The following is a 26,928-nucleotide window of genomic DNA, read 5'->3' as shown; positions in this document are numbered from 1 at the left end:
GAATCATAGGAAACCAGGCTGGAAGTTGTAGCCTTCTTAGAGAGACCTGTCTGCAAGTAAATTAATCTTACTGTTAATCATTACAGCTGCAAGGCAATGTTTTTATATCTATGTAAATTTGGTTTGAACTGCAGCAGCACATAGCTTTTTTTTTTTGGCATTTTGGGAAATATAATTATTTGCTTTATTGCAACATGGGACATTCTTGTCATCATGCAATATTACAAAGTAAAGCACAGTATGGCTGTATTGTTAATTACAAATCATGTGTATTTATTTCAGTTTTATGTGTGTTTTCCAAAGCCTGAGAAGAATGAAGCCAATTCATCTGAAAACAGAAATGTTTAAACTAAATTGTAAAGGTCCTTGAACAAAAGGAAGTACAGGCTTCATTAATGAGATTTTATTTTTTTAATTTTTGATATTTTTTATATTTGGTAAGTCTGCCTTTGATGACATGATGAATATGATCCTCCTGGCCATGGATGAACTCCAGTCTTGCACAAAATATGTGGAGAGATGTTTTAGCTACTCTTTGCTGGAGGGGAGGTTCTTTCGTTCTTTCTTTTCTTTGATACTATTTTCCTCTTTAAAGACTGCTTAATCTGTTCTTCTATAGTCAAGTCAGGGGACATACATGGTCAGGTTCTTTTTTATTGTTCAGTGGCAAAGTTTAATGTTGCTTTTAGTACTGTTTTTTTTTTTTTTTTTGGATGTGATCCATAGAGGTTCACTTTATGCAATGTCCTTCACAGACTGATCAATCATTGAAAAACCATCTGTCAGAAATAATCCTTGTGTCAAGTCAGAAGCACTTACCCATCTCTTGTCCAGTGCAGGTTTCAGTAAAAAGCAAATTGTGCATGGGGTCATTTTTTTCAAGGATGATCAATGGCCTTCTGTTATCGGTAGTATGGTTCATCCTGTGCCTCCTAAACCACTTCAGCTTACATTGATCAGCCTATCTATCAATGCTCTACCCACTCACGTCTTTATGAAATCTTACCATCTGATTTATTTTGTCATTCAAGCAATTACTAACCATTTACAGCCAAGTTTCATTGGACACAACCCAGACTGAAAGTGAGTGATAAAGGTCCTTTCATACCCTTGCTCATGCTCACAGGTGCAATCACTTCACTGATCACCAGTAAACAGACTGTAGTTAAACTTAGGTTGTATTTTGTGGCCTGTTTCAATGTAACGCATCTAACCTGTTTGTTTTTAATTATACTTCAAATCAAATACACTTCAAAATAATACAATTGATGTTGTGTATCATTATTATGTATAGATATCAAAGTCTACAGGACCAAAGAAAGGGTTTAAAGCTCAAACATTAACACACTGAATTTTTTTTGGCCTAATCTGTATAAAAACTCAAGAGTAAGTACCTCAATATGTGAGGTTGAGTGCACAGCAATTGTTCTATTTATGCTCCAGTTTTCTAACATATGAAAGATTTGAGTTAAGATTTGTTTATCAGTGAGCTTTGGAGATCCTTTTTTTTTAAAGTTTGAACAGACAGGCTGCTTCACCGTTTCCAGTCTTCTTGCTGAGTTAAGCTGGCTGTAGCTTCACATTCTTCTCACCTATCTCTCACCAAAAATAAGTGAATAAGTCTCTGTCAATCTATTCCCTTTTAAGAGCTCAGAAGATGACTGTGAAATTGTTTACTATGTGACTACATTAAAAACACTGTGTCTGTAACAGTCTCTGTAGCACTGTTGGACAGTTTCATCCTTATCCATAATGAGACATGTCATTTTTCACTAACTCTACTCATTGAACATTACAGCCTGACAAACCCCAATCACACAGTATGAATATAAATTGGTTGCTGTCTGTCACCTCAAATCTAATGATTAAAGAGTCCAGTGACTTGGTAGTGCACCAAATATAAAGACCATTTATTTTCAGTTTGACAGTTGCTTTTGTTGATAGCAATTACTCTATTATGGAATGTGACAAATTTTAATAAAAATGACTGATTGAAGGTAGGACAGAGGAGGCCAAGGTGCGCCAGAAAAGTATACTGTATTTGTCTTGGAACAAAAAGACTTGTCAGTGAGTCACACTGAGATCTCAACAGCAGACCCTTTGCAGACAGGTCTATGACAAACTCTAAAATGATTCATTTTAAAGCAGCTGGCGGGAGGATCAGAATATTTGTCAGTGCATCTACTTTATTCTCTCTGAAGATTTTAACAAAATATGTAATAGCAGAAAATGAGCAAAAAATATATAGTAATTTTGCACATTTATTTACGTAACATTTTGAATACTGAAGACTTTTTAACTGCTGAAAATCACTGTGCTCTGCTGAGATTTAAATTAAAAGACATGATGACACAATGCATTATCACATGCTGCATGTTACAGTGCAGCAGAGTTAGTAAGTAGTGCTCCCTGTTAGTTTGGTATGTGCATTGCACTGTTATTGAAAAACAATTATCCAGACAGCAGCGGGTTGCTGGCTGCTCCCACTGGCAACGCAGTCACTCTATTATTTGGGAGAGAATGAATTACTGAAAATTTTGAGATTAGGCCACCTAATCCCCAAATGAATGGCTCAGGGCATTAATAGAGATTGCAGCAACATTTGCAACTATACTGTCACCTGTATTCCATGTTTTTTAATGTATCTCATTGTACTCTGACCATGGAAGAAGGAATGTTTCCCCTCCAATTTTCTTTGTAGTTGATCCATATGTGTCTTCACACACCTCCTGTGGCTTTGTTGATTTGCTGTGGTCCTGACCAAAGCCTGGCACTCAGCGGTGACATCCTGGATTACCAAGAAGCACAGATCTTTGCAGAACCCAGCAGTCAGCGAAACCAAAAAAACAAAAACAGAAATCATAAACACTGATGAAATAAATACTACTGAGTCTATGAAAATCATTGTACAAAGAGGTGTATTGTTGCAATAGGAATCACCCAGAAAAGGATGTGCATAGGGATTTCCATCATCTTACTCAGACCTTGATACCAGGTTAAAGACTTGCTCCTTTTATCTGGCCTGAGATTAGTGATCAGATTGAAGAGCCCAGCAGAGGAGAGAAAAATCCTCCCCTCCACATAGAGAGGAAAAGCAATGTTCCACAAGACTACACATTCATTACTCAGAATAAATCTCCATTAAACAAATGCCATATGCATAATTAGGCTATAGGAATAATTATAATTGTGATTAGTTTCTGCATGGACCCACGTATATAAATTGTGATTGACACCCACCAATGGGTGCATAAATCTGGCTTCAGAAACACATGAACGCACACCGCAGGACAATACCAGAGGAATACAGAATTAGGGCATAGGTGGCTGTAAACATACCACCTCCACACATTCATATTACAAGTTATACGAACAGAACAGAATAGTGTGACTTTTATATAGACCTAAAGAATAAACAGGAAATGAAGTACAATATATACAGTACAATATATAAAGGACACTCATTTGCAAGTTACTAGTTTCACCCATTATTACAGTCTAATACAACAGCCCCAAAATAATTCCTACCTTCAGGAAGGTTTTTCGCTGTAGATGCTATTTGTTGATATAAATATGGTGAATAAAGTATTAGAACAAGTCTCACATAAAAAAGAATTCAACAGCACCACAAATTACAGTTTTCCAAAACACCTCTGAGACAGTGCACAAAAGCACAATATATCAATGGATGATACAGACTGTGGTGCCAAGATTCAAACTAAGTGCTGTCATTTGGCAGGTTAAATGTTTACCATCTTTAGCTTAGGGAACTGGCATGGTATTTAATATTTACTAACACTAATATTTACATTGAGGCAGATCAAACTGTCCAAATTTCATATGAATACATCCAGTAGTTGTTGAAATGTGTTAGACTAGACTGGCCTTAACTATGTGTAACTAATAAACTGCCAACTGTGTGCAAATACAAGCTATAATCTGTAAAACACACATTGTCCGATTTTTGACAGTATTTGCAGTATATTTAAGAAATGGCAGTTACTTTTCTAAAGGACACTAAACACACAGTGAGTATGACTGTGGCCTTTAATATATTTAATCTAAATACGCAGATGTCAATCAGTCACCGGTGTCCCAGATTGTCTCTTCAAAAGGAAGCAATTATAGCCTGATCCCCCATCTGTCCAGCAGGTCTGGGATCCCACTGGCAGGGCAGTCCTGATGTTTGTGTGGAGCCCATTTTTACCAGTCTAGCTGCTGTGCACCCCATTTGATGTGCACGTTTCATCCCCAAAACCATCTCTTATGGAAACAATAACCAGCCCTACCCATCTTTTTGAATGCACCAGGTGGAGAAATCAGTGCTGATATGAACTAAACAGGTGACTCTGGGCGATGGGAGTGGGTTGTATTTTGCATTTTTTCTTCATGTATTATGTAGCTGGTCTGGCAATACATATGGTAAAACCAATGTCAGCAGCATTAATGCATATGCAAAATGGCCAGACACTTGTTCTACATTTTAATGAAAAAGATGGAAATGGCAGATAAAGCCACTGATAGAAAATGGAAAAAATAATAATAATCCATGCTTTCACAACCAGAAACAACAGAAGACATTTTCAGGAGTCAGAACTGCCTTTTGGAAACTAAATACCTCAATGAAACACAAACACTGCCAAAATGAAAAGACCCCAAGATAAGCATGTTATGATATGTTCACATTTATTGTGCAGTGACTTTTATATACACACATTTTATACACCTAATTTACATGAAAAGTAATAAATTAATCTGCTAATGTTCTTTGCCTTATCTGGCTTTAGTGTTGCCACTGACTGGACACAGCAAAATTTGAAGGAGAAAAAGCACAATGATTCAAAGTGACACGGGTGACAAGGCAATAATATAAGTCAGTGTAGTCTAGTTTTCATTAGTGTTATCTCTTACACATATGAAGAGGCAGCTAAGAGTTTTAGTAATCAATAACGTCTAAAACATTAAAAACATCAACAGGAATCTATGAATCAAAGTTTGAGAATGGCCAAGCATCACAAAGCACTGCTTTGCTTTCAGAATTGAGTGTCAAAGTGCTTGTCACAGATAGGCCAGATCACAGAACAGCTTCTATGATAGCTTTACCGTGTCACAATTTTGTATAGTCATATGCGAGTCACTTCCAATCTAGGTTTCAAATGTGGATTATATATTTTGTTAATATATATATATATATAAATATATTACACAAGTACCACTCCTTTGAGAATTCTGATATCTGCTTTTTGCAATACAGACATTCTCAAAGATGAGGGAAAAAAAACATGTAGCTAAAATGTAAAAAAAACAAAAAAAAAAACAACAACAACAAACAAACAAAAACAACAAAAAAACCCTGTGAACAAGTCAGTGTAAATGCGACTTAAATAATGACTGTATTTTGGACAAGAGATCATTATGCACCAGCTAGACTCAAACTTGAAGTGGCACTTTTTTCAGTATGCTTCAATGGGAACCAATTTACTTATTAGGCAATCGTGGCTTCAGCAATGTATTTTTTAAAATTTCCTTATTTTTCAGAATAATGCACCTTTTCAGAATATTTTAATTCAATTGAGTGATACATTTGTTCTAAAATAATTTCTATGTGTAAGTCAATGTTTTTGTCTTTGTGTAGTAAAGTCAGTTAGTCTGGGGATGTTTAGTATCTACCTATTAATGTCTGAGGCAACATGGTCAAATAAATGCCCTGCAGAGATCAATATTACAAAAAAAAAAAAAGCTTACAAACTACATCTTCAGTATTAGAAATGACAATTACTATTGTGCTACATACAGTATTGATTACTGAGACACAAAGATTAAAATACAACTTGACTAATCAATGTGTTGTTTATAAAAAGTAAATCTAGCTAATGAAAATCATCATGTACATTGTAGTGTGTGGAGCTCATTGAAAAAAACAAACAAAAAAAACATTATCTGAGCGGCCAGGAACAACACACGGCAAAACATGGCCAAGGATAAAATAAAAATGTAGACCACTGGAGAAATCATCTCTAGGTTTTCCATATACACAAACATTAACCTGCTTCAATCTGTTCAGTCTGAAGAATTGACAATCTAAGTCTCTATGGCTAGCGTATGATAAACACTGACACTAATTAGAGTGACATGCCTATGTAACACGAAACAACACATCAACTCCAGCCTCCTCTTACCATACAGAAACACGGAAAGAATTTATTGGATACACTGATGGGTCTTAAGCACTAAACTGCGTCAAGCAGCAAGAACCCTAAGCTATCAAAGCATGCAGCTTGTGGTGAGCTTCTACAGTACTATTCAGTAGTTTGTTGGTGGTAAACAGCTGTGTGAAAACCCAGAGCTTGTATTCCTTATTACTATTATTTCTATTACAAGATAATAATTTTCAACATGGCTCTGTTGTTCCTCATGCCTCACACCCAATTCAGACTCTCATTAAAGTGAACACATAATCACATGGGAGCCATCTCATCACTACACCATACAGGAACATCTGATTATTGCACACTAGCACTGAACTTGCAAATGTTCATGCAGAATGTATGAGGAAACACACTATAGTCAAATCAGTGGTTGCCCACTACATGACAGATGATCATACAGTTCTTTGGAAGACTAAAATACATTGTTTGGGAGTTTCAGGGGCACAGAACTAAATGGCATACTAACGAGATGCCTACAGCGCTACTACAACTTTTGGTGGTAGAGAGAGGTGCAGTGATGTAGAAAATCAATATTTGGATACTTGATGCCCTCTGATGACTACATTACAGTATCTTTTTTAGACAGTGGAAAAGGAGCAATGGTAAAGATGGTAATTGCACGGAAGAGGAAAAGGGAAAAGGACAATTTCTGTGAGAGCATCTAGCAATGGCTGTTTCAAGCACATTCTAGCATCTGCATGTAAAATATATCACGTCCATTTCCAACATTCATAGCATTGTTTCTGTTAAAACACAAGGAGTTCAGAATCTCAGCAAAAAAAAAAAAAAAAAAAAAAAAAAAAAAAGCCAAGATTTTGTCTGTTGGGAGAAGACCGTAACATTGTTTATATAAAGTAAAAGCAAAAAAGAGAAAACAATGCAAAATTTTCAGACACACACTTTCCCCACAAGCTCCTCCACATCCTAGACTAGTGACTAGACAAGTGAAACGGTTGTAAGGCGAAACTGTGGCGGGAGGATGACAGGAAAAGGAGACCTAAGAGTGAGAAGGGATTGCTGTGACAGACTTTGTGATTAATGAACTGTGGATCATCTCTGCTCCGACTCAAGGAGATTGAGAGCCTGACCTGTAGCTCTTAAAGCTGCCCAGCAGACTCTGCACCCCCTTCTTGACCCGACGAGCCACAGAGTCAGCAGGAGGAGTGGGCAGGCAGGAGGCCAGGCTGGGAGGACGAGCATCCAAACATTTCTGATAGCGAAGCTATAAAAAAAAAAACAAAAAAAAAATCACAAAGAACAAAAATTGTGTATTCCAGACAGTACACTAAATACTAGCCTGTGGATGTAAACAAGAGTGATTCACAGTGGTGTCAAAACGTGATTGACACTGGGAAACAACAGAATGAAGCAGTGACAGAATTAAAACACAAAATGTTTTCATTCAATGTCATGTCCATGTCAAATTCATCTTTCCATCTCTAAGGCTTTCATCTCATGTCTTCAACTCACCATGCAGGCAGCCTGTACGGCCTCACTCAGACTGGCGGCATTTGGTTCACACCAAAACATATGACAGGTGAAATCTCTGGGACCCTCCGCCATGATGTAAGCGAAGGTGTGGACGTCTTTCCCCACACCCATGAAAGACAGGAAACGAACCCTGCACTCTGACAGCACCTCCTCATTCTGGAGTTGGAAATATAGTATATTTATTATATATGACAATATATATGACAGTATAATAAATAATATAATAAAGTGTAGTTTAATTTACACTTGCAATATTTTCTGTCCTGTCCCCAACTTTAAACAAGTCTGTGTAACCAAACATTTATTAAAACTAGCTTAAGAAGTATCACAACACACCAGGCACAAAAGCAGCATGTAGCATACTACAGTAATCTCTAGAAGGTATGGTAAACAATTAATAATGAAAGTAAGGCATGATGAGGTCCATTATGATGAGAATTTAGCCCCTGGTTTAAAATCATTATACTACACTCCCTGAGCCCACATCACTGTTTGTTGTCTGTTACCTGTTTTGAGAGTATTGTGAGAGTGGCTGGTGCGACATTCACAGAGACAGGAGTCCAGTCATTTTTATCTTTACCATTCATTGCAGCCTCTAGTGCGTCATTGATTATATCCATACCTGAGAAATGCACATAAAAACACACACACGTTTCAGTGCATTAAGTTCAGCATGTTTACAGCAAACCATAATCCCGAAGAGATTATTATTATTTGAAATCATAACATGTTTACATAAACCATTAAATATTTAGAGGTATTTTCTTACCAACTGGCTTAGTCACAGGCTCACAACCTAGGTAATAAACATGGAAGCGCTGGAAAAGTTCATTTTTTGGAGCAGGAAACTCTGTTAGGAAAAGAAGAAGCATTACATGCTCTTTCGGCAAACTCAGAATTTTGAGTATGTAGAAAGTGTGTTAGACCATAAAGCGAATTTGCTTTACCTTCAACGGGGATGACCACAGATTTACTGGAATCAGAGCTGAGCCTGTTCACCCCTGGCTTGGTTGTCTTTCTCTCCATCATTATCTAAAATCAAATTAAATGAAGAAAAAAATATCAAATAATAAGATAAAAATGTGAGTTTCACATTTACGGTTGAAGAATTCAAAATGAAGCAAAAATAGACCCTAACAGGGCTAACCTTTGAGCACATCTCATGTAAGCTGGTGGCAATATTCTTGGCAGGTGAGTCACAGCGGAAAACATGACACTTCAGAACTTGGGTCAGGTTGTCTCGAGCCACATATGCAAAATCCCTGCAGACAAAAAGGTCATATTTACATATTTGTATTAACCAGATTAAACACACATATGTTTATGTGCACATAAAACACACACACACAAATAAGTGCAATAAATGCAACAGCACAAAAAGGAAAATAATCATTAATGTATACCTTTCCCTGTTTATGATGATGCAGCATGAAAGAAAAAAAAACACAATTCATTACAGTCAGACAGGAAGCGACAGAAAGAGGGCTGTAAATTTAGTCTGCAATGCTCTTAACAAACCAGCAGATAGCAGCTGTGTGCAATAAAATGAGACCAAGTAAACTATCCGTACCATGACACCTTTGCACAATTTGAAAATGTAAACTTTAGTGTAAATAACGAGAACAGCCTTAATCAATATTTAAAAATACATGATTTAGCACAGCAGATAACAAATACGACAAATTAAAACCACAACAGAAATTCAACTGGCCAACGAAGGAAAGTATGTTTGTTGAAAGCATTTTAAGGAGTTAGATAAATAATGTTCAGATTATCTTCCTTCCTCATTTTGGCTTTCTAATGTGGATACTGACCTGCCATTGTCTCTGCCTACACCCCAAACACGGATGCTGCCAATCGGTTGAGCATGAAGTAGAGTCTGGCCGAGAGGGTCGATCAAGTTCATGGTGTCATTCTCCAGAACCATCAGCATGTCCTTACCCTGTGACAACACATACACACTTGCATGAGCAATATGCCTTAATAACATCTTAATCTGGATAATTTGTGAATTTACTATCAGATCACACTCTGTATGAACAAACCACACTAGTTCAAAGATAGCTGCCAACAATGTATTAGTGTAGCTTTTTCAGATGTTTTGAAGCAGATAGCTCACTAATAGAAAATCGTGTCAGTGTCAAGAGAGTCGATGTAAAATCTTCAACACGTTACCACCTTTTTTTCAACTTTGTTACATCAAACAGGTATTACAGGAACTGTCACTGTGATTCCGTAAAATCCCCTCACCTCTCCCCAGATACCAGCTGTGTCATGAAGGTTGTGTTTGTGATAAGAGAGCTGCCGAATGCAGTTGTTGACAGCAACACTGCTTTTGCCGGGTGCCATGTCCTCCTCAGACATTTCTACCCAGCCCAGGGAACGCACCGCAAAACACTGAAAGGACAAATATACAGTACACTGCAACAGACAGGACTCTACAACTCTGCTCAAATGACTTCGTACTCATTTAGTTGTGTAAGCTACAAAATAATTAAAAAAGAAAACTGTTGCCTTGGCTAAAAACACATGAAAACAAAGGGGTCCTTATTGTTCAATCTCTACACTTTTCCAAATGTCCAAGTAAGAAAAAACATTTATTGCACAACATATAAAAGCCAGCAAATACTCTAGCTATGTTATACTCTACACGTTTTACGTTTTTAACAGAAAATATAAATTTACCTTAGTTTCTAAATCTGTGCAGAGAGGAGTGAGCTTCTCTTCTTCCTCAGACTGGGAGCAATTGTAGCTATAATGGCAGAAAACAAAGAAAGGTAATCAGAAAGAGAACAAGAACAGGTGACAATATACTACATACCAGCTCATCAAACAGCTTTAACAGCACATACTTCAGATTGATGGAAGCATAGCGTAGAGTTGCCCCTTCAAACTCCTTCAGACTTTGATCAGATGCAACCTCTCCCTCCTCCTGAAGACACAGATAAGAAGAAAACAAGTTACCAAGAGAAATGGAACCTTCAAAAATAATGTCATGAAAAATAAATGTCCTATATCATCAACTGGTATTGGGTTATCACAGCCACCAGTTTCAATTCCTGTATATGCAACTAGAGAAACGGCAGTGCATGTTACATGGGCTGCTATTTATCTAGTGTTGACCAAGACTTCAGCAAATGCATTAAAACTAAAAATGTATTTTTGATGACCTCCAAAAAATGAAAATACTGATTGTATAAATAGTGAATATAGTTCATGCAAGTTGAATTACACACTATCTCTTACCTTCCACAATTCCCCTTCACCAGCTCCTTCATCTGTACTAGAAAGTTGAGCCCAAGACTCCTGGAAATAAAAGATTTTAAGTATTTCTTTTTTTCTAGAGTGTCACATTCATTGTCTCTATTTAAGCAAAATATGTGTTAGACCTCACCTCAGGTTCCTCACAGGGTGTAGTCTCCAGGGACATAGTGGAGGACATCATGGAGTCGCCAACTTTACCCAGTGGTGATGGAGGTTCCCACTGAGTGGTGCCTGTGGGGATGTGCCAGTAGTATGTGCCTGATGTATCTCGCACCCTCATCCATCCTGAAGGCAGATCTGTGTCTGTCTCAAAAGCGCTGGAGTCCCAAAAGGATTCTGAAAGGAAGGGAGCAAAGAAGACACAAAAGTAAAAGTGTTTAATGTCTGGCTGAAAAACACTTGTCTTGTCCTGTGCCATGACAAGTACAAACAAGCATTTAGTGATGTGTATTTATGTTTAAAGCACTGAAATAGTTGATTCATAAAAGTAACTTAACATGGCATCTGACAATCAAATAAACTGGAACATCAACTTATAAAATACTTAAACTAAAGTATGGGCACAGGTAAGGGCTTTTTAAATATATTGAGTAATGTACTGTAACAAATGGATATTTGATATTATTACAACTGTAATTTTCCAGCTCTGCCACTTTTACTTTTCAAACAGCTCTTGTATGTGTAAGTAATGCTGTATTACACCATATCTGTGCGGTTTAAACATATGCACTGTTTACCTCTGTTGCCATTTGGAGAGCTGTCGGCTGCATTATCCTGAGACAGTGCAGGCCAGCTGGACTCTTCATCACTTGGTGTCCCGTTCATGTTGGAGAAGAGGAGGCAGGCATTTCTCCCAACAACAGTGCCTTCTCTCTGAGACTCTGCATTACTCTGTGCCACTTTTTCTCCTCTGGTATCAACGCATATCTCATGATCACCCTCTGATTTCTTCTCCTTCTCATTACCATCCTCTTCTCTCTCTTTGTCTTTCACTTCTGTGGACTCCAGAGTGTCGATGAGTAGCGGCTCATTAAGGATGTTCTTGGACTCTTCCTGATTAAGACCAGGGGTCATTGCTATTTTGGGAGACTTGTTCTGCTCCTCATTTCGCTGTTGCTCTTCCCGAGTGGTGTTCTGATGAGGGAAGTCTTCATTGTTGCCATTCTGGCTGATATTGCAGTTGTGGTCCTGGTCCTGCTGGTTCTCAGCTACTTTCCGCAGCTGGTTCTGGCCTTCTTTGACCCACTTGGCATTGTTGCCGGTGGACTCCTGGTCGCACCAGTGGCTGCTTTCGTTCAACTTGTTCTTTAGCTCTTCATCTTGCTTTTGTTTGTTCACAACATATGGCATATTTTCATCATCATGGCCACCCATGTTAACTTTCCATGTAACTGCTCTGATGGAGAAAGAGGGAAAACATATAGCGTTATTGTCGTTAGCGTGCTAGCTAGCAGGCTAGTGTTTCATAACATAGACTCTGGCGAGGGTTTTTCTTATTTTTAGTCACAGTTTGATAAAATGCAGCTGGAAATAAATCTCTTTAGTGACGTTTACTAAATCACAATGGCTAAAAAAGGCTAAAATTAACGTTGCGTTTAAAGCAAATAGCAGCATTAGACAAAAGTCTGTGTCTTGTTCGTCTATTCCGGGTAGCCCTCTGCTGCAGTAGCTTTCACCGCTGGAGGTGTCAGACGAATATGAAACCAACTTCAGCAGCTTCATCTCTCAATTGCCAGCACGACATTATTCTAGTTCATTATTTAGCCTAATATAGAACCAAACATCAGCGTATGTCCTAATTTTTGATTCAGTCAATTGGTTAATATATAAAACAGAACTGTTAAACGACACTGCCTACGATTTTACAGCGATATTTATCCGAAGCCTGCTAGGAATAACGGGTACCATCCGCCATCATCGCGGTCATCTTAGCTGGGGCTAAGCTAACGTTAGCTTGACACAGGGAGATAAAAACGAGTGCGGTGACAGAAATTTAACGAGCTTGTGCTCAGGAAATTAACTCACCAGCTCCACCAAACCCCTTCTTATCCAAATCCGCTGGGCTGTGCGAGCTAACTACATATTTCCAAAAACCGTGAGAGCTCTCTTCGCTTCTAGGTGTTTTCTGTCAGTGGGCTCGACGAGTGATGGAGGACGGACCTGCGTCACGGATTGACGTCACGGCCGGAGCTGCCCATAGATCGGTACCGCATCCGACCTCAGTACGGGTTCAGCCATAGTAATGTTACAGGTCCTCCCCTAATCATTATTAAAGTGACTGCTGATATCAAGTTCAGCTAACTGCTGAGAACTATATCTAAGTTGTAATTGTAGGAGTTAAGACCGTGTTTGAAATATTTTCATGGTGTTATAGCAGAGAAATGATTTATTTCATTATTACAAGGAATTTAAATATACTATGCTGACAGTCAACCAGATGTTCACTAAAGAAGCACAACCTTATCAGTGTCATGCAGCAACTAGATTTTAGTCACAATATGAGTCTAGCGGAAAAAGATTAGAAAAGATAGAATCTACTGACTAAAACTAGACAAAAACTAACAAAACAAATGACAAATGTCAACATTTTAAGTAAAGTCTCTCAAAAAAAAAGAAATATGCTGCCAAAGTAAACACCAGAGAGAGATACTATATGTGAATGAGATAGTATCCCATGGCCAAGCATTAATAATGGGTAATTCATATACATTAACTGCACTTCTGAATTGAGATGTTGTTTTTCTGATGTTCTTCTTTGTATACAGGTTCCCAAAAGCCAAGCCGAGATAGTATCACCTAGAGAAAAGGATGCTGAGCCATGTGCTGCTCAGTTGTCTGCAGCTGTCACTGGCAACTGTGACAGGACAGATGTGTTAAAAGGAAGGTTTTACATTTTGTGTAAAATTATTACCATTACATTTAATAGATGCAGTTCTAAGTAATTTCTTGGTGCTTCTCAGATGTACGCAACTGTAAGATTAGTTTTAAGGTTAGTTTATCAGAAGGTTAAAATTGCACAATCCAGACACACAGTATATTGTAGGCTATATAATTAAATAACATGAAATAAAATGTAAATGAGTAAAATATATTTTACTAGAAATGTAATGTTAAAAAGAGTTGCATATCATGCCAACAGTCGATTGGATATTTAGTATTTTTATATTATGTTTGAACAATAAAATGTTCAAAGTAGACTTTTGAACCACACTTTATAAAACTTTACTTTCAGCTTTATGATTTGAATAATAATAATTTTAAATATTATTTTTTAATAATAAAAAATGGACGTGTTGTGAAACCAATCCCTTGAGCTGAGCTGCGATCAATATTATCAGTTATCAGTTATATATAACCTAATATTGAAGTTTACACTTTTTGCACTTCACCAATAAATATCTAATTCCTACAACAAATTCACACAGAGTTGACAGTATTTTTCCATTTTTAATATATATAGATATATATATATATATATAGATATATATATATATACACACACACACACATATATATTCTTGATTTTGGCTTTAATCTGTGATTTAGCACAAACAAGCAAGCTGGTAGAGGCACAAAAATGAAAATGATGCAGGTAGAATAAACAAAGTCTGCAATTTAGAGAACCAAAAGAACAACAGTAAATGAGAAAACAATGTGTATGTCCAAGTCTCCTTATTTTGGCAGCAGCTTCTGATATAGCCATGAAATTGGAAGAAAAGCCAGTCCCAATGCTTGACAACAAAACAACAACATACACCTGTACCTATTATAACCATGAATAAATTACAATCTGGGGTGCAATACTCATTTGTGATAATACAGGGAAAACAAGGTATTACAAGTTGGATTACACTGCCAGTATTCAACATGAAAAAAATAATACTTGAAACAGAAACTGCCTTTACTCTGTGGTGAATAGTACAGTTAACAAGAAGTCAAACCATAAAAAAATGTTAATGATATGACGGGAAAGTAATGAAAATAAACTAGTGAACAGTGTTCATTTTGGTGATCTAGTTAATCACATCATTTCAAAAAAGTTGGTATGTCTGTCACTGTCAGCAGCATGTACAGGATACAATCAGGAATAAATGCTCAAAACAGGCCAAGCTCTACACATCACTATATAGCCATGCTGAATGGCACAGCGTGGCTACTATACACACTCTGATGTGCATCACTCATTCATATAAAGTACGTATTTAAATGCTTAGTTTTAGACATTTGGCATGCTTGCTAAGTTGCATAATTTGATACCAACACAACCAACATACACTTTTTTCCACAGCAAGTGACAGCTTTGGGTTAATATGTCATTTGTTATATTAAGAGCATACAGTATGAAGGAGCATTTTCTTTTCAGTCTGACTTAACTGTAATCCTGTTTCAGATACAAAATAAGGCCTTAAACTCCAGTGAAACATTGCACCAGACTGTTATGCTTCTTTCCACAGGTTATTCAGTCACTTAAAAGAAGATTGTACTCAGTTTACATGATTACAGTTTAGAGGAACAGTCAATAATCAGTATCAGCGACGATGAAGAGACTAATATTAATAACTTGATATGTCATTTAAAAAAGACAAAACAAAAAACAATATAAAAGAAGTGTCTGCTACTGAATCTATCTCAGAAATAGAAATGATACGAGTGGCACTGAACATAGCGGTAAAGAATTTAAGGCAAGACTGGTAAGCACCACACAACCATATCAGAGTGATATCTTGAGGAAGATATCTAATAATTCAACAAATCAGTACAGTAGAGAAAAAGAGGTTGTTCACTTGTCCTGCATTTTTTCCAGAATTGGTACAATCATGTCAAATTTAGGCCTCTTTGCTGGGTCTTCATTCATGCATATCTTCATGAGCTTGCAAATATGGGGTGAGATGCCGGGGGGAATAGTGGGCCTTAAGCCCTCCAAGGCAACCTAACAAATAAAACAGACCAACATTAGATACGGTCAAACCTGTAGACAGACGACACAGAATCAATTTAACAAATTAGGAAAAGTTCATTTTACCGTGTCTGGCCTGCAAGCTTTTGCTGCTCATCTGGTTAATGAGCTACTGTTCTACTAACCTTCATGCCTATTTCCATGTTGGAGAGGTCTGCAAAGGGAACCTCTCTGGTCACCAGCTCCCACAGCAGGATAGCAAAGCTCCACATGTCTGCTGATCGACGATTGATCTCTTCTGGCTTTTTTTGCAAAGCTGGCCATCAAGAACAACAAGAGAAGGTTACACACACCGAAACACACAACATTTAGACAACATCTATAACAGGGTATCTGCAGGTTTCTAAGAGCTAGATTTAAGACTTTTTAAGACCTTTTTAATACCACGCTGAATGAAATTTAAGACCAATTTTAGAAATAAAATAAAACATCCCACAATACAACCAATTACCATAACACACTGTTTATTGATATAAACTGTTTACACACCGTTTGATTTATTGAGTGGTTTCAGCTGTCACTTTGGACCAGGTGCTATATGAGTGACACCTACCCTCAGGGGCTACCCATGCAGGTGAGTACATCCTGCCAGGACACTGGAAGGAGAACTTGACATCTGCCATGCTGATCCTGGCTGTCATGTCTTCATCTATCTGTGGAAACATGGAACACTGACTGCGATGTCACTGTAAAATGTAACAGAAAACACTTTCTACTTGGGCAGTTTTCTGTTTAAACAGGCCAGTTCTGTACAATTGCATTTCTGATATAGAAAGCAATGCTGAAACCACAATTTCTTACCATAACACTCTTGCTGTTGAGATAATGTCGGGGGATCATGGGTTCAAGTGTGTGTAAGAAAGCCATTCCGCAAGCAATGTCCAGTGCAAACTTTACTGCCTGTGTCTGGTCCACCACAAAATCTGACAGCAAAATGAGTAACAAATCACAGGTTTTAGCCACCCTTACTTTCACAACTTCAAAGGCTGATAGTGAAATTACTGTTGTACAAATGCTGACTGCAACATAATGAAAAATGCTTAAGTTCAATAAATCACAAATCCCTACAAACCACTAAAACTGGCAATAAGTACAGACTTTGTGACCAGACTAGTAGTACTCACTGGTGCCTTCATGCAGTACGTTGTAGAGGGAGCCATAAGGCATCCAGTGTGTGATGATGATGGGGTGAGGGGCGGGAGGAGACTGACATGCTCCCAACATGGGCAGGACATTTGGATGGGAAAATATCCTGGGATGGTGCCCAAGAGGAAGAGACAGGAGACAGAGACAAACAGGCAACAAAAGAGGCAAACCCACAGAGGATTTTACAAAAACATAAGGCTCATGTGAGATGCAAATCCTCCCAAAAAATAAGGAATACATCAAGTTGGCCTCAATAAAATAAAAACAGACAATGAGTGACCACAGAACACAGAGGCTGTAATAATATTTAGATTAATAATAACCTGAGTTTGGGGTATTCCTCATTGAAGTCTCTGCTCTTCCTTGTTGTCCAGTCACGAACTTTTAGGACCTTAACAACAATTTCATTTCCTTGCCAACGCCCTTGCCACAGCTGCCCATTAGAAATAAATTTTTAAAAGTGAAGAAATTGATGTGTACCTTTAAATGATCAGCAGTTGTGCAACAATATCCAGCAATATTAAAAACTGAAAATATACGAAGTACCTCCCCAGACTGGTTCTCGTTTATTTTAGCTAGCAGAGAGAGCTGTTTGTAGTCAATGCCAGCGTGTTTGTTCAAAGTGCCATTGCCTAAAAACACAAGATAGAGATAATCAAGACACACGTTAAAAGTCAGACAAAAAGTCTTATGTGAAATTTATCACTGTGCTGTACAGATGGAAATCAGTGCAAATTTTAAACACAACAAAAAGAGTGGGTGGGAAGCTAGCCTGGAACATTTTCCCCCTTGGTGCAGTGCTCTAGCTAAAGCCACTGAAGGAAACTGCCCAGCTAATAAACTGGTTACATGTCTGTGGGACTCACGGGGTCGAGTTCTGGTGGTGCCTTTCCAGAATGTGTCCTTGAAGGGAATTTTAGTTAAGCTCTGTCCCATTTTCTCAGCTTTTTCTGCATGGGGGAAGAAGGAGAAAATCAACACATAGTAATAAAATAGAGAGATGACTCAATACTAAAATTGCTAGAAACTATTTAAGTAATCAGCTGTAATAGGTAGCTGGGATACCTCTGAGGAGTTCACGCAGGTGAGGTTTGGCTTTGTCCAGGGGAGTTTCCCCATATTTGTTACAGATGCTCACTTGAGCCCCATTAGTCACAAGATCCTGAAAAAAAGAATAGAGAGTGGTTCCTGTGACAGTTCTGAATGTTATCATGTTGGGCTAAACATACAGATAGGGCTACCCTATATCACCACTAGGGGGTGCACTAACCTCAGCTACTTGGTCTTGGCCCCAGAAGCAGGCATAATGCAGTGGTGTGTTCCCGTGTTCATTGGCTGCATTAGTGTCTGCCTTACACTGGATCAACTAAAGGGAGAAACAAAGAATTATATGCAAACTGGTTAGATCTTGTTTAGACTATATACAGAGATAAGCGTAATGCCTTTATGCATGTGAACACATATCACAGGCATTGAGATGTGTACTATTAAACTCAATAGCTGCTGATTGTAAATCAGACAACCTAAAGCAGAAGCCTCGCGCTAAGGCAGCAAACATTAAACATTACATTTTCTCTCAGCACCTACAATTTACTAAGAACTCTTATTTAAAAACTGCTCCTGGTGGACCTGCAAGAACAAACAAGACTTGTTTTTATGATTGCTGTCCAGATGACTTCATTCTAGATTTCATAATATCCTGTGCTTATGAAGCAAACTTAAAGAGATACTGTATATCAACATTTGGGTCAATATAATTTGAAAACCTGTGTGTGAAGTGGAGATTGATATCAGTCTCACAACACTGGCATCAATTTCTGACATTGTTTCTTATGTGAAAATAAATGACATTTAACATTTTGGTGTAACATAATATTTTACAATATTTATTCTGACAAATCTTAGTTGAAATCACATTGCATTTCAGTCATGGCTTACTGTGGATGAAAAGGAAGCATAAAATAAATAGGAAGAAGCCTTTTGTAATATGACTATGGGCCAAGAAATCTTAAAAGTTAATTGTGTGCCAGGCTGGGTAATAAACCGATTTTATCTATTAACTGGAATGTGTAGTTTACATCCACTTGTTTGAATGAAAATCGGTTCTCTCTTTAACATCCGCTGACGTTCCCCTCTGGGCTCAGCCCCCTGCGCGTTTGCCATATTAGGGATACACAAACCTCCCTGTCAGCGAGCAGGGAGGAACTCGTTCCCAAGAAAGGCACAGTGTTGTCCGTAATTTGGAACTGGCTCGGTTATGCGGCGTCAGATGCAAAACAAACAACACCCCATTCAAAGTGTGTTTGAAGTCTGTTGCCAGCAAAGGTAGCAGTACGACTAATTTACTGCAGCACCTCAAACAGAGGCATGCTGTCGAGTGGGAGAGATGTTGCGCCCTACGAAATGAATAAGACCAAGGCAGCAAGAACACCCGCCGGGAAGAAAAAAGAAAAAAGAAAAAAAAAAAAAACGATTTAAATCATAAATCTGATTTTTTTTTAAAGGCCATATTGCCCAGCCCTAGCCAGTGTATGAATGGACCTCACCTTTCCTACAATGTCTTGATGTCCATGGCTGGCGGCCAGGTGAAGAGGCGTGTCATCTCCACGGTTCATGACATTAATGCGAGCTCCTCTCATGATGAGCATGTCCACTACACTGGAGCGGCCCTCCCTGCAGGCCCAGTGAAGAGGGCTGAAGCCATGGTCATCTCTACACAGAGAGAAGTATTCACATTTAGCACAAGTTTCTTAGGTTTCTTAGGCACAGGTCTGGCAGGAAGAGTTGTTAACTAGGACTAAAGGAAGAAAAACTTTATAAATTAAGCTTTTCTTTGCAGAGAAGTCTGGTATCATTGGAACAAGGCCAAGTGGTACAGGCTGGGGCAGTTTTATGGAGCTGTTTTGCTTTCACAATCACTTAAAAAAAAAAAAAAAAGTGGGTGTCAGTCAACCCCCAACATACAATTAAACCATTGTTTAATTGTATGTTGGGGAGTCTTTGATGACATTTCAGTTAGCTGAAATGACAGCATTATGTTGTAAGTAGTTTTAAGCACAGGTTTAACTGTAATACACACCCACACAGAAGGAATGAGGGTGGTATGGATGTGAGGCAAAGATGCCTGTGATGTAAAAGAAATCTTAAAAGTCATAAATGTGTGTCAAATCTGCATAGTGAGGACTTTAGTCTAGTAGTTGTCATTTTCTACCTCTAAAAAGGATGTTCATGGAACTCAGGTTAACAGCTGATGACAATACCAGCTAATAATGACATAACAACAGACAGGCTAATAGCGACAACAGCTAGTACACCCCCAGCACTCATCATTCATCTTAGTGCACCAGCAGCAACACATGTAGGAGAGTGGCCTTGATTAAATGATGGATGATGGATAGCATACATCCTCAGAGAAAAGGAAGACAGAGATAAAGACACGGTAAGAGCTTAGTGACAAGCTGGAAATGCAGAATAGCTAGTCTCTCATACTCACACACACTCACACACACACACACTCACTCACACTCACACACACTCACACACACTCACACACACTCACACTCACTCACACACACTCACACACACTCACACACACTCACACACACTCACACACACTCACACACACTCACACACACTCACACACACTCAGCTGAGCATTCACTGTGATCCTTATAAGGCCTAGTAAAACTTCCTTCAGCACTCCTGTACACACACCCCAGCCACTGTGTGTGGTTGTGTCATTCTTCATTTCTCTGCCTGGCCATGTTCACCTCCTCCTCTCATGAAATGTCCTCCCTCATCAGTTCCTCCACTCCGCTCCTTCAATTCCAACTGCTCCCTCTCACTTCCACTAAACAACTGGACTGTACTCAGGTTATATTACACTTTTGACATATTTTGTTTTTCCATGTGGGCTTCACTGTTTGTATGATTACGTGCCTGTTCGGAAATTATGAGCAGGCAGACAGCATAATAATGTGACTTGAGAACTGAGGGAGTATTATGATTCTGCAGGAATTTAAACTTTCTGTCCCCCCAACAACAATCCACTGGCTTGTATTCACACATCCTGCAGAGCTCAGCTCAAAACAGCAGTGACATCCCTATAGAGACCCTCAGTCCCACAACACACATCTATCTCTGAATCAGGGTGACCTACTGCCGTCACACCAGACTTGGTCTCAGTGCAATTTCCTCTCAGACCACAAGGCCAAATCCTAAAAACTAATTAGCTTACGTTTATGAGAGGAAAACTCCTCACAGATTCACCTTTGTGATTTTATTAGTTTTCTGTGTCAAGTTCAACACTGCTTATGGGAGGATATAGAGTTATGACTGATTTTTATCATGGTAATGGACCTTAATGTTAATGTATCTTTGGTGTTTTGGTTGGAAATGCATCACCTTGAACTCTGGGGAACTGTTATCTGTGTTCAAAGCTCCTGTAAAGCTAGTACATTTGAAACAGAGACATAAAAATATTGTTTCAGTAATTTTGTGTGCCCATGTGCAATAATACAACTTTAAAGGACGCAATAATCACATTATACATTGTCAAATCAATTTTAGTATGAACACAAAAAACCCACACACAATAGCTAATCTAGGGTAGTCCATCTGAAAATAATATAATTTAGCCTATTATGTTATGTTTTATTTACTGCACTTTGCTTACACAGCAAATAAGTGATTTCAATCAGACCACACTAATTTATTTCTCATTCATCAATAACAACTGAAAACAAGTTAACACAATGGTAATCTGATTCATATTTTTACCAAAATGAAAAACAGCTATTTGGTATTCAAAGGATGACATCTACCAAAAAGCACATCAGTTATTCTCTTTTCTCCATCTGTTCATTGTGTGTGACTTCTATATCACTATCCCTATGAGCATTGTCTGTATGTAAATTAAAAAAATAGTAGTCAGTTTTAAGCAGTAACTGACTGATCATTATTTGTTATAAAAATCCTCTAATCCACCTACAAACTGCTGAAAATAAACTTTTGCAGTGACATCAGGCAAGGCTATATGGTTTCTGTGTGTGTATTTGTTTCAGTGGCCCTTTTTATAGGATGGATTTTCCCTTTAGGCCAACTTCATCCACACAACCCAAAGGCACTTGAGTGCCTTTTCTCCTGCTCACCCCCTTCATTCTGGCTGTGGTCATTTATTTCAGGCACTTCCACCTGCCAACAGAGCTCAGTTTGGCAGACAGAAAAGTCAGAGGAAGCACCCCTGTCTGCACCCTGTATGTCTCTGCCCTGACTTCCCAGCGGGCCATATAACAAGGCTCAGCTGAGGAAAAAATAATTCACAGAAACATCTAAAATGAGAAGAACATCCACAGAAGTAAAATAAACAAGGCTCCCAAGACTGTGTGAGGTCTAAGAAGTAAAACTGTCATGTCAGCTTCATTCACGAAATGGTTGGGGTGACATTCTACAGTAGAAGATTTAATGTTTGTGGGATTTCTTCTCTTTATTTTGTCAGCTCATCAGAACTTAATGGAACTTAGTAGAACTTAACTCTACTATCACAGAGAATACACAGAACAAGAGAAGAACAGAACCTCTGGCAAAGAAGGCCTGTCACAAATAGAGACCAAAATGAAGCAAAAAGTACCTGTACATGCAATATCCTCAGAAAAAATGTGAAAATCATTATTGGTTTGATAATGGAGTTTTAGCTGATAATTATGTATGAAAATATAGTCTTTTTTCAGTAACAACAGCCTAAAGTAATAACCTGAAAATAACTACACTGCAGAAAATATCTGTAGACATTGAATTGAGGATTGCCTGTCATCAAATGTTTTGTTCAAGACCTTAAAATATTCAATTTAATATCATGAAGTTTAATATTTATGAATAAATGTAATATTAGAAGCATACATATAAATATATATAGCTTTAGTATTGTTGAAGTAAACTGTCACAGCAGTAAAAATCAGTATTAAAAAAAAAATCTATCTAGATTGATTCATAAAAGCTTCTTCTGAAAACCCATCACCACCATCTGCTTACAACAGTTACCATTACAGGCGCACACTGCTATCCCTACCAAAGAGGTTACATATCAGTATTTATGCTGTAAATCTACCTCCTTCCCAGAAAAGAAGACTCTGCCTTAACCAGACATAAAAATAAGTGCTACCCTGCTGTCACCAACAATCATGAGTGAACAGCAAATTGTTGTGCTTAAACTATTATTCACAGATGTACAGGGCTTCTTGTGAATGTATACTTTGAGGAACTAAACATAGATAGCCATCAAAACCAAGATTATACACTCACAGCCCAAAGAAAACACAAGAGCAGAGAACTGGATCCTCTATTTAGGATCAACAAGTTAGGCACTGTGAATAACGGATGTAGGGCACAGGGTCTTATAGCTTATACTTTTCAATTAACAGATAATTTTTTGTCAAAAAATATTTTTTTAAGTTAAAAAAATGCAATTTAGTATTTCTTAGAGGCCACTATGATGTCCTGAATTTACTTGTTTTGTCTGACTAATTGCCCAAAACCTAAATTTATTTAACATGATACATAGAATCAAATCTGACAATTAGATGATCAAGTTTAACAATAATTGTTACACATATAGAAGGACAGATATGAATACTAAATTTTAAAGCTGTGAGAGAATATGTTTTAAGTTTTTCAATAAACTCTTCTTGGAGGAGTCGTTGAGGGAGAATAAGTGGAGCTATTGAATAATGCTGGTATTGACTTACTGTGCATTCCTTTATAGAGGGAAAAAAAAAAATCACTATTCGCCCCCCTACCTCAACAGCCCCCCATAGTCCTGCCCCATTACAATAACCTCCTCCCTCTAACTCTTCTTTGAAGATGTTCCCATGAGGCTTGTGTGTTACTCCTTGTAAGGAGATTCTGCATACCACAACTACTCATTGTTTAGGAGTTATATCAGTATAAACACACTGTCATCGAGGAGCAAGACAATATTGTAGTGAGGATCTGATTTTCTGATAGGCTGTAATCTAATGGCTTTACTGAAATCCAGGAATGGAAGAATATGCAGTTCTCTAGGAAAATGGAAAAGGCAAGAATAAAGTGTACACCCACTGGGGGACGTTTATCAACTGCAAGGGAAATGGGAGCTTGGTATGTACAGTAATCAGCTAATGGATAGGTCACGTGTGGGAGATGCATGTACACACTGGGAGGATGCAATCGTAAAGACTCACATCCATGAGAAAACTAATACCATTAAAGGAGAACAGCAAACAACTCAATGCAGATAAGAGAAATAGAAAAAAAAATCTCTGAATGTCTGAGAAAATGACAAGAGGATACAAAAATGACTGTGACATCTTGAGTGTGCTGATTTGACACTTACATAAGACTACAAATAAGGTAGAAAATTACCATTCTTTCAAAAATACCTTAAAGACCAACAATCTGTTCTTGTCAGTCAAAATTTAAATATACCCAGAGAAATCTGTATTCCAGGAAACAACAAAACAGTCCAATATTTTTGCACTCTGCTGTATTATTAATAGGTTAGGCTAGCTATTCTGCATTTAGATCATACACCTCTTCAACAAAACCATTAATGTTTTTTTTACAGTACATATGAAAGTAGAGGGTTGTATATTCAACTTTGCAACAGTAATTAAAGCAAACATAAAAGCCTTTCTGTTTTCAGAGTGCTGCTGGTCTCTTTGAAACAAATACCATTGGTCTAAAAATCTAGAACTGAAAAGTCCAAGATAAGCATGTCACATCTTGCAGACATCTGCAACATTTTAAGCACCTAAATCTTGCACTAAAACATCTTGCTTAGTTGTAAGTATAGCTAACTATCATCACATCATGTTTCCCGTCCAGCATCATGCTTTTGAATAATTCCACTGGCATTCGGGACATAAACATATGTCCACAAGGAAATGGGTTCAATCTCAGGCTACAGTCTCACTGGGGACAAAAAGACAGGCTTGCAGCCTGCACACTGCAATGGCTGAAGTAAACAATGTGGCTGCAGAGGAACTGATATATCTTTGAGATTCAATGAAATATGACCTAGCATCATAAATTCATGTTGTGGCAAGTCTCATACAGAAAAGTACAAATGTAATCTCAAAATACTAAACTATACTAAGGCTACTGATTCTGTTCAGGTATTTTGTGAAAATATTGGGCCACAGTTGGTATGTTATCATTTATCAGTTTAGTATTATTAGTTTTACATCCTTAAGTTACCAGTCATAAAGGACATGATGACATTTCAGAGTTCACAAAACATCACCTAAACATCAGCTGACCATGGACACAAGTGATCTATACTTTTTGGAATAACATCAACATTTAAATAACAAAAACAAAAAAACAAATGAATCTTGGCTCACCCCTGATTAAGGTCATTCTCTGTGTTGTCCAACCATAAGCGAACTGCTACTGCATTGCCTTCCCGGCACTGCGTGAAGATATCATCCATTTTTGTTCGTATATTCTTCTCTTATGGTGTACCTATTGGAGCCGGCATCAGTCCCTCTTCTGGGACAATGTGAGGCCCAGTCAAAGAGGCTCAAAAGCACTTCAGTCACTCTGAAAAACAGACACAGAGGGAAGTTGTTCTGTAACCTAGTGCTGAGTAATCTTATTCACCTTAGTAATACAGGGTGGGTATGCAGTTTACAGCACTGTGATTCACAACACTTAGCTATGACTAGCACCCTACACCATGATAGATAAATATTTTATCTATGCCAAATTTGGTAGTTGCTAAATATTTAAAACAAAACTAAAATCCATCCATTTTCTATACCCACTTATTCCTTAACCAGGGTCACAGGGATTTGCTGGAGCCTATCCCAGCTCTCTTTGGGTGAAAGGCAGGGGTCCACCCTGGACAGGTCACCAGTCCATCACAGGGCCACATGGAGACAAACAACCTCACACACTCACAGAACTAACATCAAGGAACAATCATGTTATAGAGGGACTGCAGTGTCAACGACACACTTCCTATTCCCCATAGCCTAAGATATGATTAAATTATTTGAGTTGGCTATTGACAGTAGGTGCATAATTACAAGACATCACTGAAAACAACAGATTCTGACAGGTTTAACAAATGTGGCATAGCACTAAGAAAACAATCTGGGATCCCAACATTGACTTTTAATCACCAACAATGAAGGAATGCATCTAAGTATGGTAGATGACAGTACAGCTGCAGCTCAACTTAAAATGTAATTAATCCTCAGGTTAAATAAAATTAGACTGATGTTGACTTTATGTTTTATTGAGCTAACATAAATCAGTGGCTTTACAGCAGACTAGCTGCCACCGCTGCCTAGCTAATCACAGGGGGATACCTCACTCAGCTTTAGCTCCTGGCAGGACCACTGCACCTTTGACTATTCAAGGCAGCACAAAAATGACCTGTTTGGCTCTCAATATAAACAAATATCTACTAGCTGATTAATGAGACACACGCAAGGCTTGCTAACATGCTAACAAACTACCGCGACCCCGCGGACTATCTGTTTCTCTCATTTAACGTTGAGTGACCAAGAAGAAAACGCAGCAACTATAATTCTGTGGTTAAAACAGGCCAAAGCGAAAATACATTTGCTTGAATTGTGATAGCCTTACCAGATATATTCGTCTACTGCCGTGTTGTACAGTTATAGCAGAAGTTATTAGCAGCGTTGTGTTAACTCTGATATGTCCACACCCTCGCCGACGCCGTCCGTAACGCGGAGTAGGAAGAGAGAACACCACGCCCCCTACAGGCGGCAGAAAAAACTGCAAATGTATAGTTTTACTGCCTGAGGTTATGTTTTCTGTGTGTAATGATTTATTTATATTTTAATTATTATATTC

General features: G+C 38.1%; 2 protein-coding genes across 3 annotated transcripts; both read right to left on the bottom strand.

Moving 5' to 3' along the window:
* Positions 1 to 6,997: 6,997 nt before the first annotated feature.
* apbb1 (amyloid beta (A4) precursor protein-binding, family B, member 1 (Fe65)) lies at positions 6,998 to 13,123 on the bottom strand. Of its 2 annotated transcripts, XM_026333257.1 has the most exons (15): positions 12,990 to 13,123; positions 11,702 to 12,360; positions 11,095 to 11,300; positions 10,947 to 11,006; positions 10,553 to 10,632; positions 10,386 to 10,452; positions 9,951 to 10,097; positions 9,515 to 9,642; positions 9,104 to 9,109; positions 8,848 to 8,962; positions 8,648 to 8,732; positions 8,470 to 8,550; positions 8,207 to 8,322; positions 7,680 to 7,856; positions 6,998 to 7,431 (listed from the first exon to the last, which is right to left on the bottom strand). In XM_026333257.1, exons 2-15 carry the CDS (start codon positions 12,336 to 12,338, stop codon positions 7,276 to 7,278), a joined length of 2,061 nt encoding a protein of 686 aa, XP_026189042.1. In that variant the 5' UTR covers positions 12,339 to 12,360; positions 12,990 to 13,123; the 3' UTR covers positions 6,998 to 7,275. The 2 variants fall into 2 exon arrangements, with proteins under 2 accessions (XP_026189042.1, XP_026189050.1); XM_026333265.1 differs by lacking the exon at positions 9,104 to 9,109 and having other exon boundaries at positions 7,276 to 7,431.
* A 1,354-nt stretch (positions 13,124 to 14,477) lies between these two features.
* On the bottom strand, positions 14,478 to 26,824 carry LOC113146280 (integrin-linked protein kinase). The gene is made up of 13 exons (XM_026333673.1): positions 26,698 to 26,824; positions 25,446 to 25,644; positions 19,614 to 19,779; positions 18,338 to 18,433; positions 18,133 to 18,229; positions 17,934 to 18,017; positions 17,614 to 17,699; positions 17,391 to 17,500; positions 17,046 to 17,173; positions 16,723 to 16,844; positions 16,475 to 16,574; positions 16,047 to 16,177; positions 14,478 to 15,894 (listed from the first exon to the last, which is right to left on the bottom strand). Exons 2-13 carry the CDS (start codon positions 25,532 to 25,534, stop codon positions 15,745 to 15,747), a joined length of 1,359 nt encoding a protein of 452 aa, XP_026189458.1. The 5' UTR covers positions 25,535 to 25,644; positions 26,698 to 26,824; the 3' UTR covers positions 14,478 to 15,744.
* Positions 26,825 to 26,928: the final 104 nt, after the last annotated feature.

The sequence above is a fragment of the Mastacembelus armatus genome, chromosome 13 (genome assembly GCF_900324485.2).
Source record: "Mastacembelus armatus chromosome 13, fMasArm1.2, whole genome shotgun sequence".
NCBI classification, from domain to species: domain Eukaryota; kingdom Metazoa; phylum Chordata; class Actinopteri; order Synbranchiformes; family Mastacembelidae; genus Mastacembelus; species Mastacembelus armatus.
This window is presented reverse-complemented; position numbering and strand designations above follow the sequence as displayed.

Excerpts from the sequence above, each read along its gene's own strand:
- apbb1 (XM_026333257.1), bottom strand. The coding sequence starts at position 12,338 with ATGGGTGGCCATGATGATGAAAATATGCCATATGTTGTGAACAAACAA. Across the intron at positions 10,633-10,946 it reads GTGAAGGGGAATTGTGGAAG|GAGGAGGGAGAGGTTGCATC; the intron begins GTAAGAGATAGT and ends CTGTGTCTTCAG. Across the intron at positions 10,098-10,385 it reads GCACAGATTTAGAAACTAAG|TGTTTTGCGGTGCGTTCCCT; the intron begins GTAAATTTATAT and ends TTGTCCTTTCAG.
- LOC113146280 (XM_026333673.1), bottom strand. The coding sequence starts at position 25,534 with ATGGATGATATCTTCACGCAGTGCCGGGAAGGCAATGCAGTAGCAGTT. Across the intron at positions 18,018-18,132 it reads CCTGCGTGAACTCCTCAGAG|AAAAAGCTGAGAAAATGGGA; the intron begins GTATCCCAGCTA and ends TCCCCCATGCAG. Across the intron at positions 16,178-16,474 it reads TGCATGGGTAGCCCCTGAGG|CTTTGCAAAAAAAGCCAGAA; the intron begins GTAGGTGTCACT and ends CTTGATGGCCAG.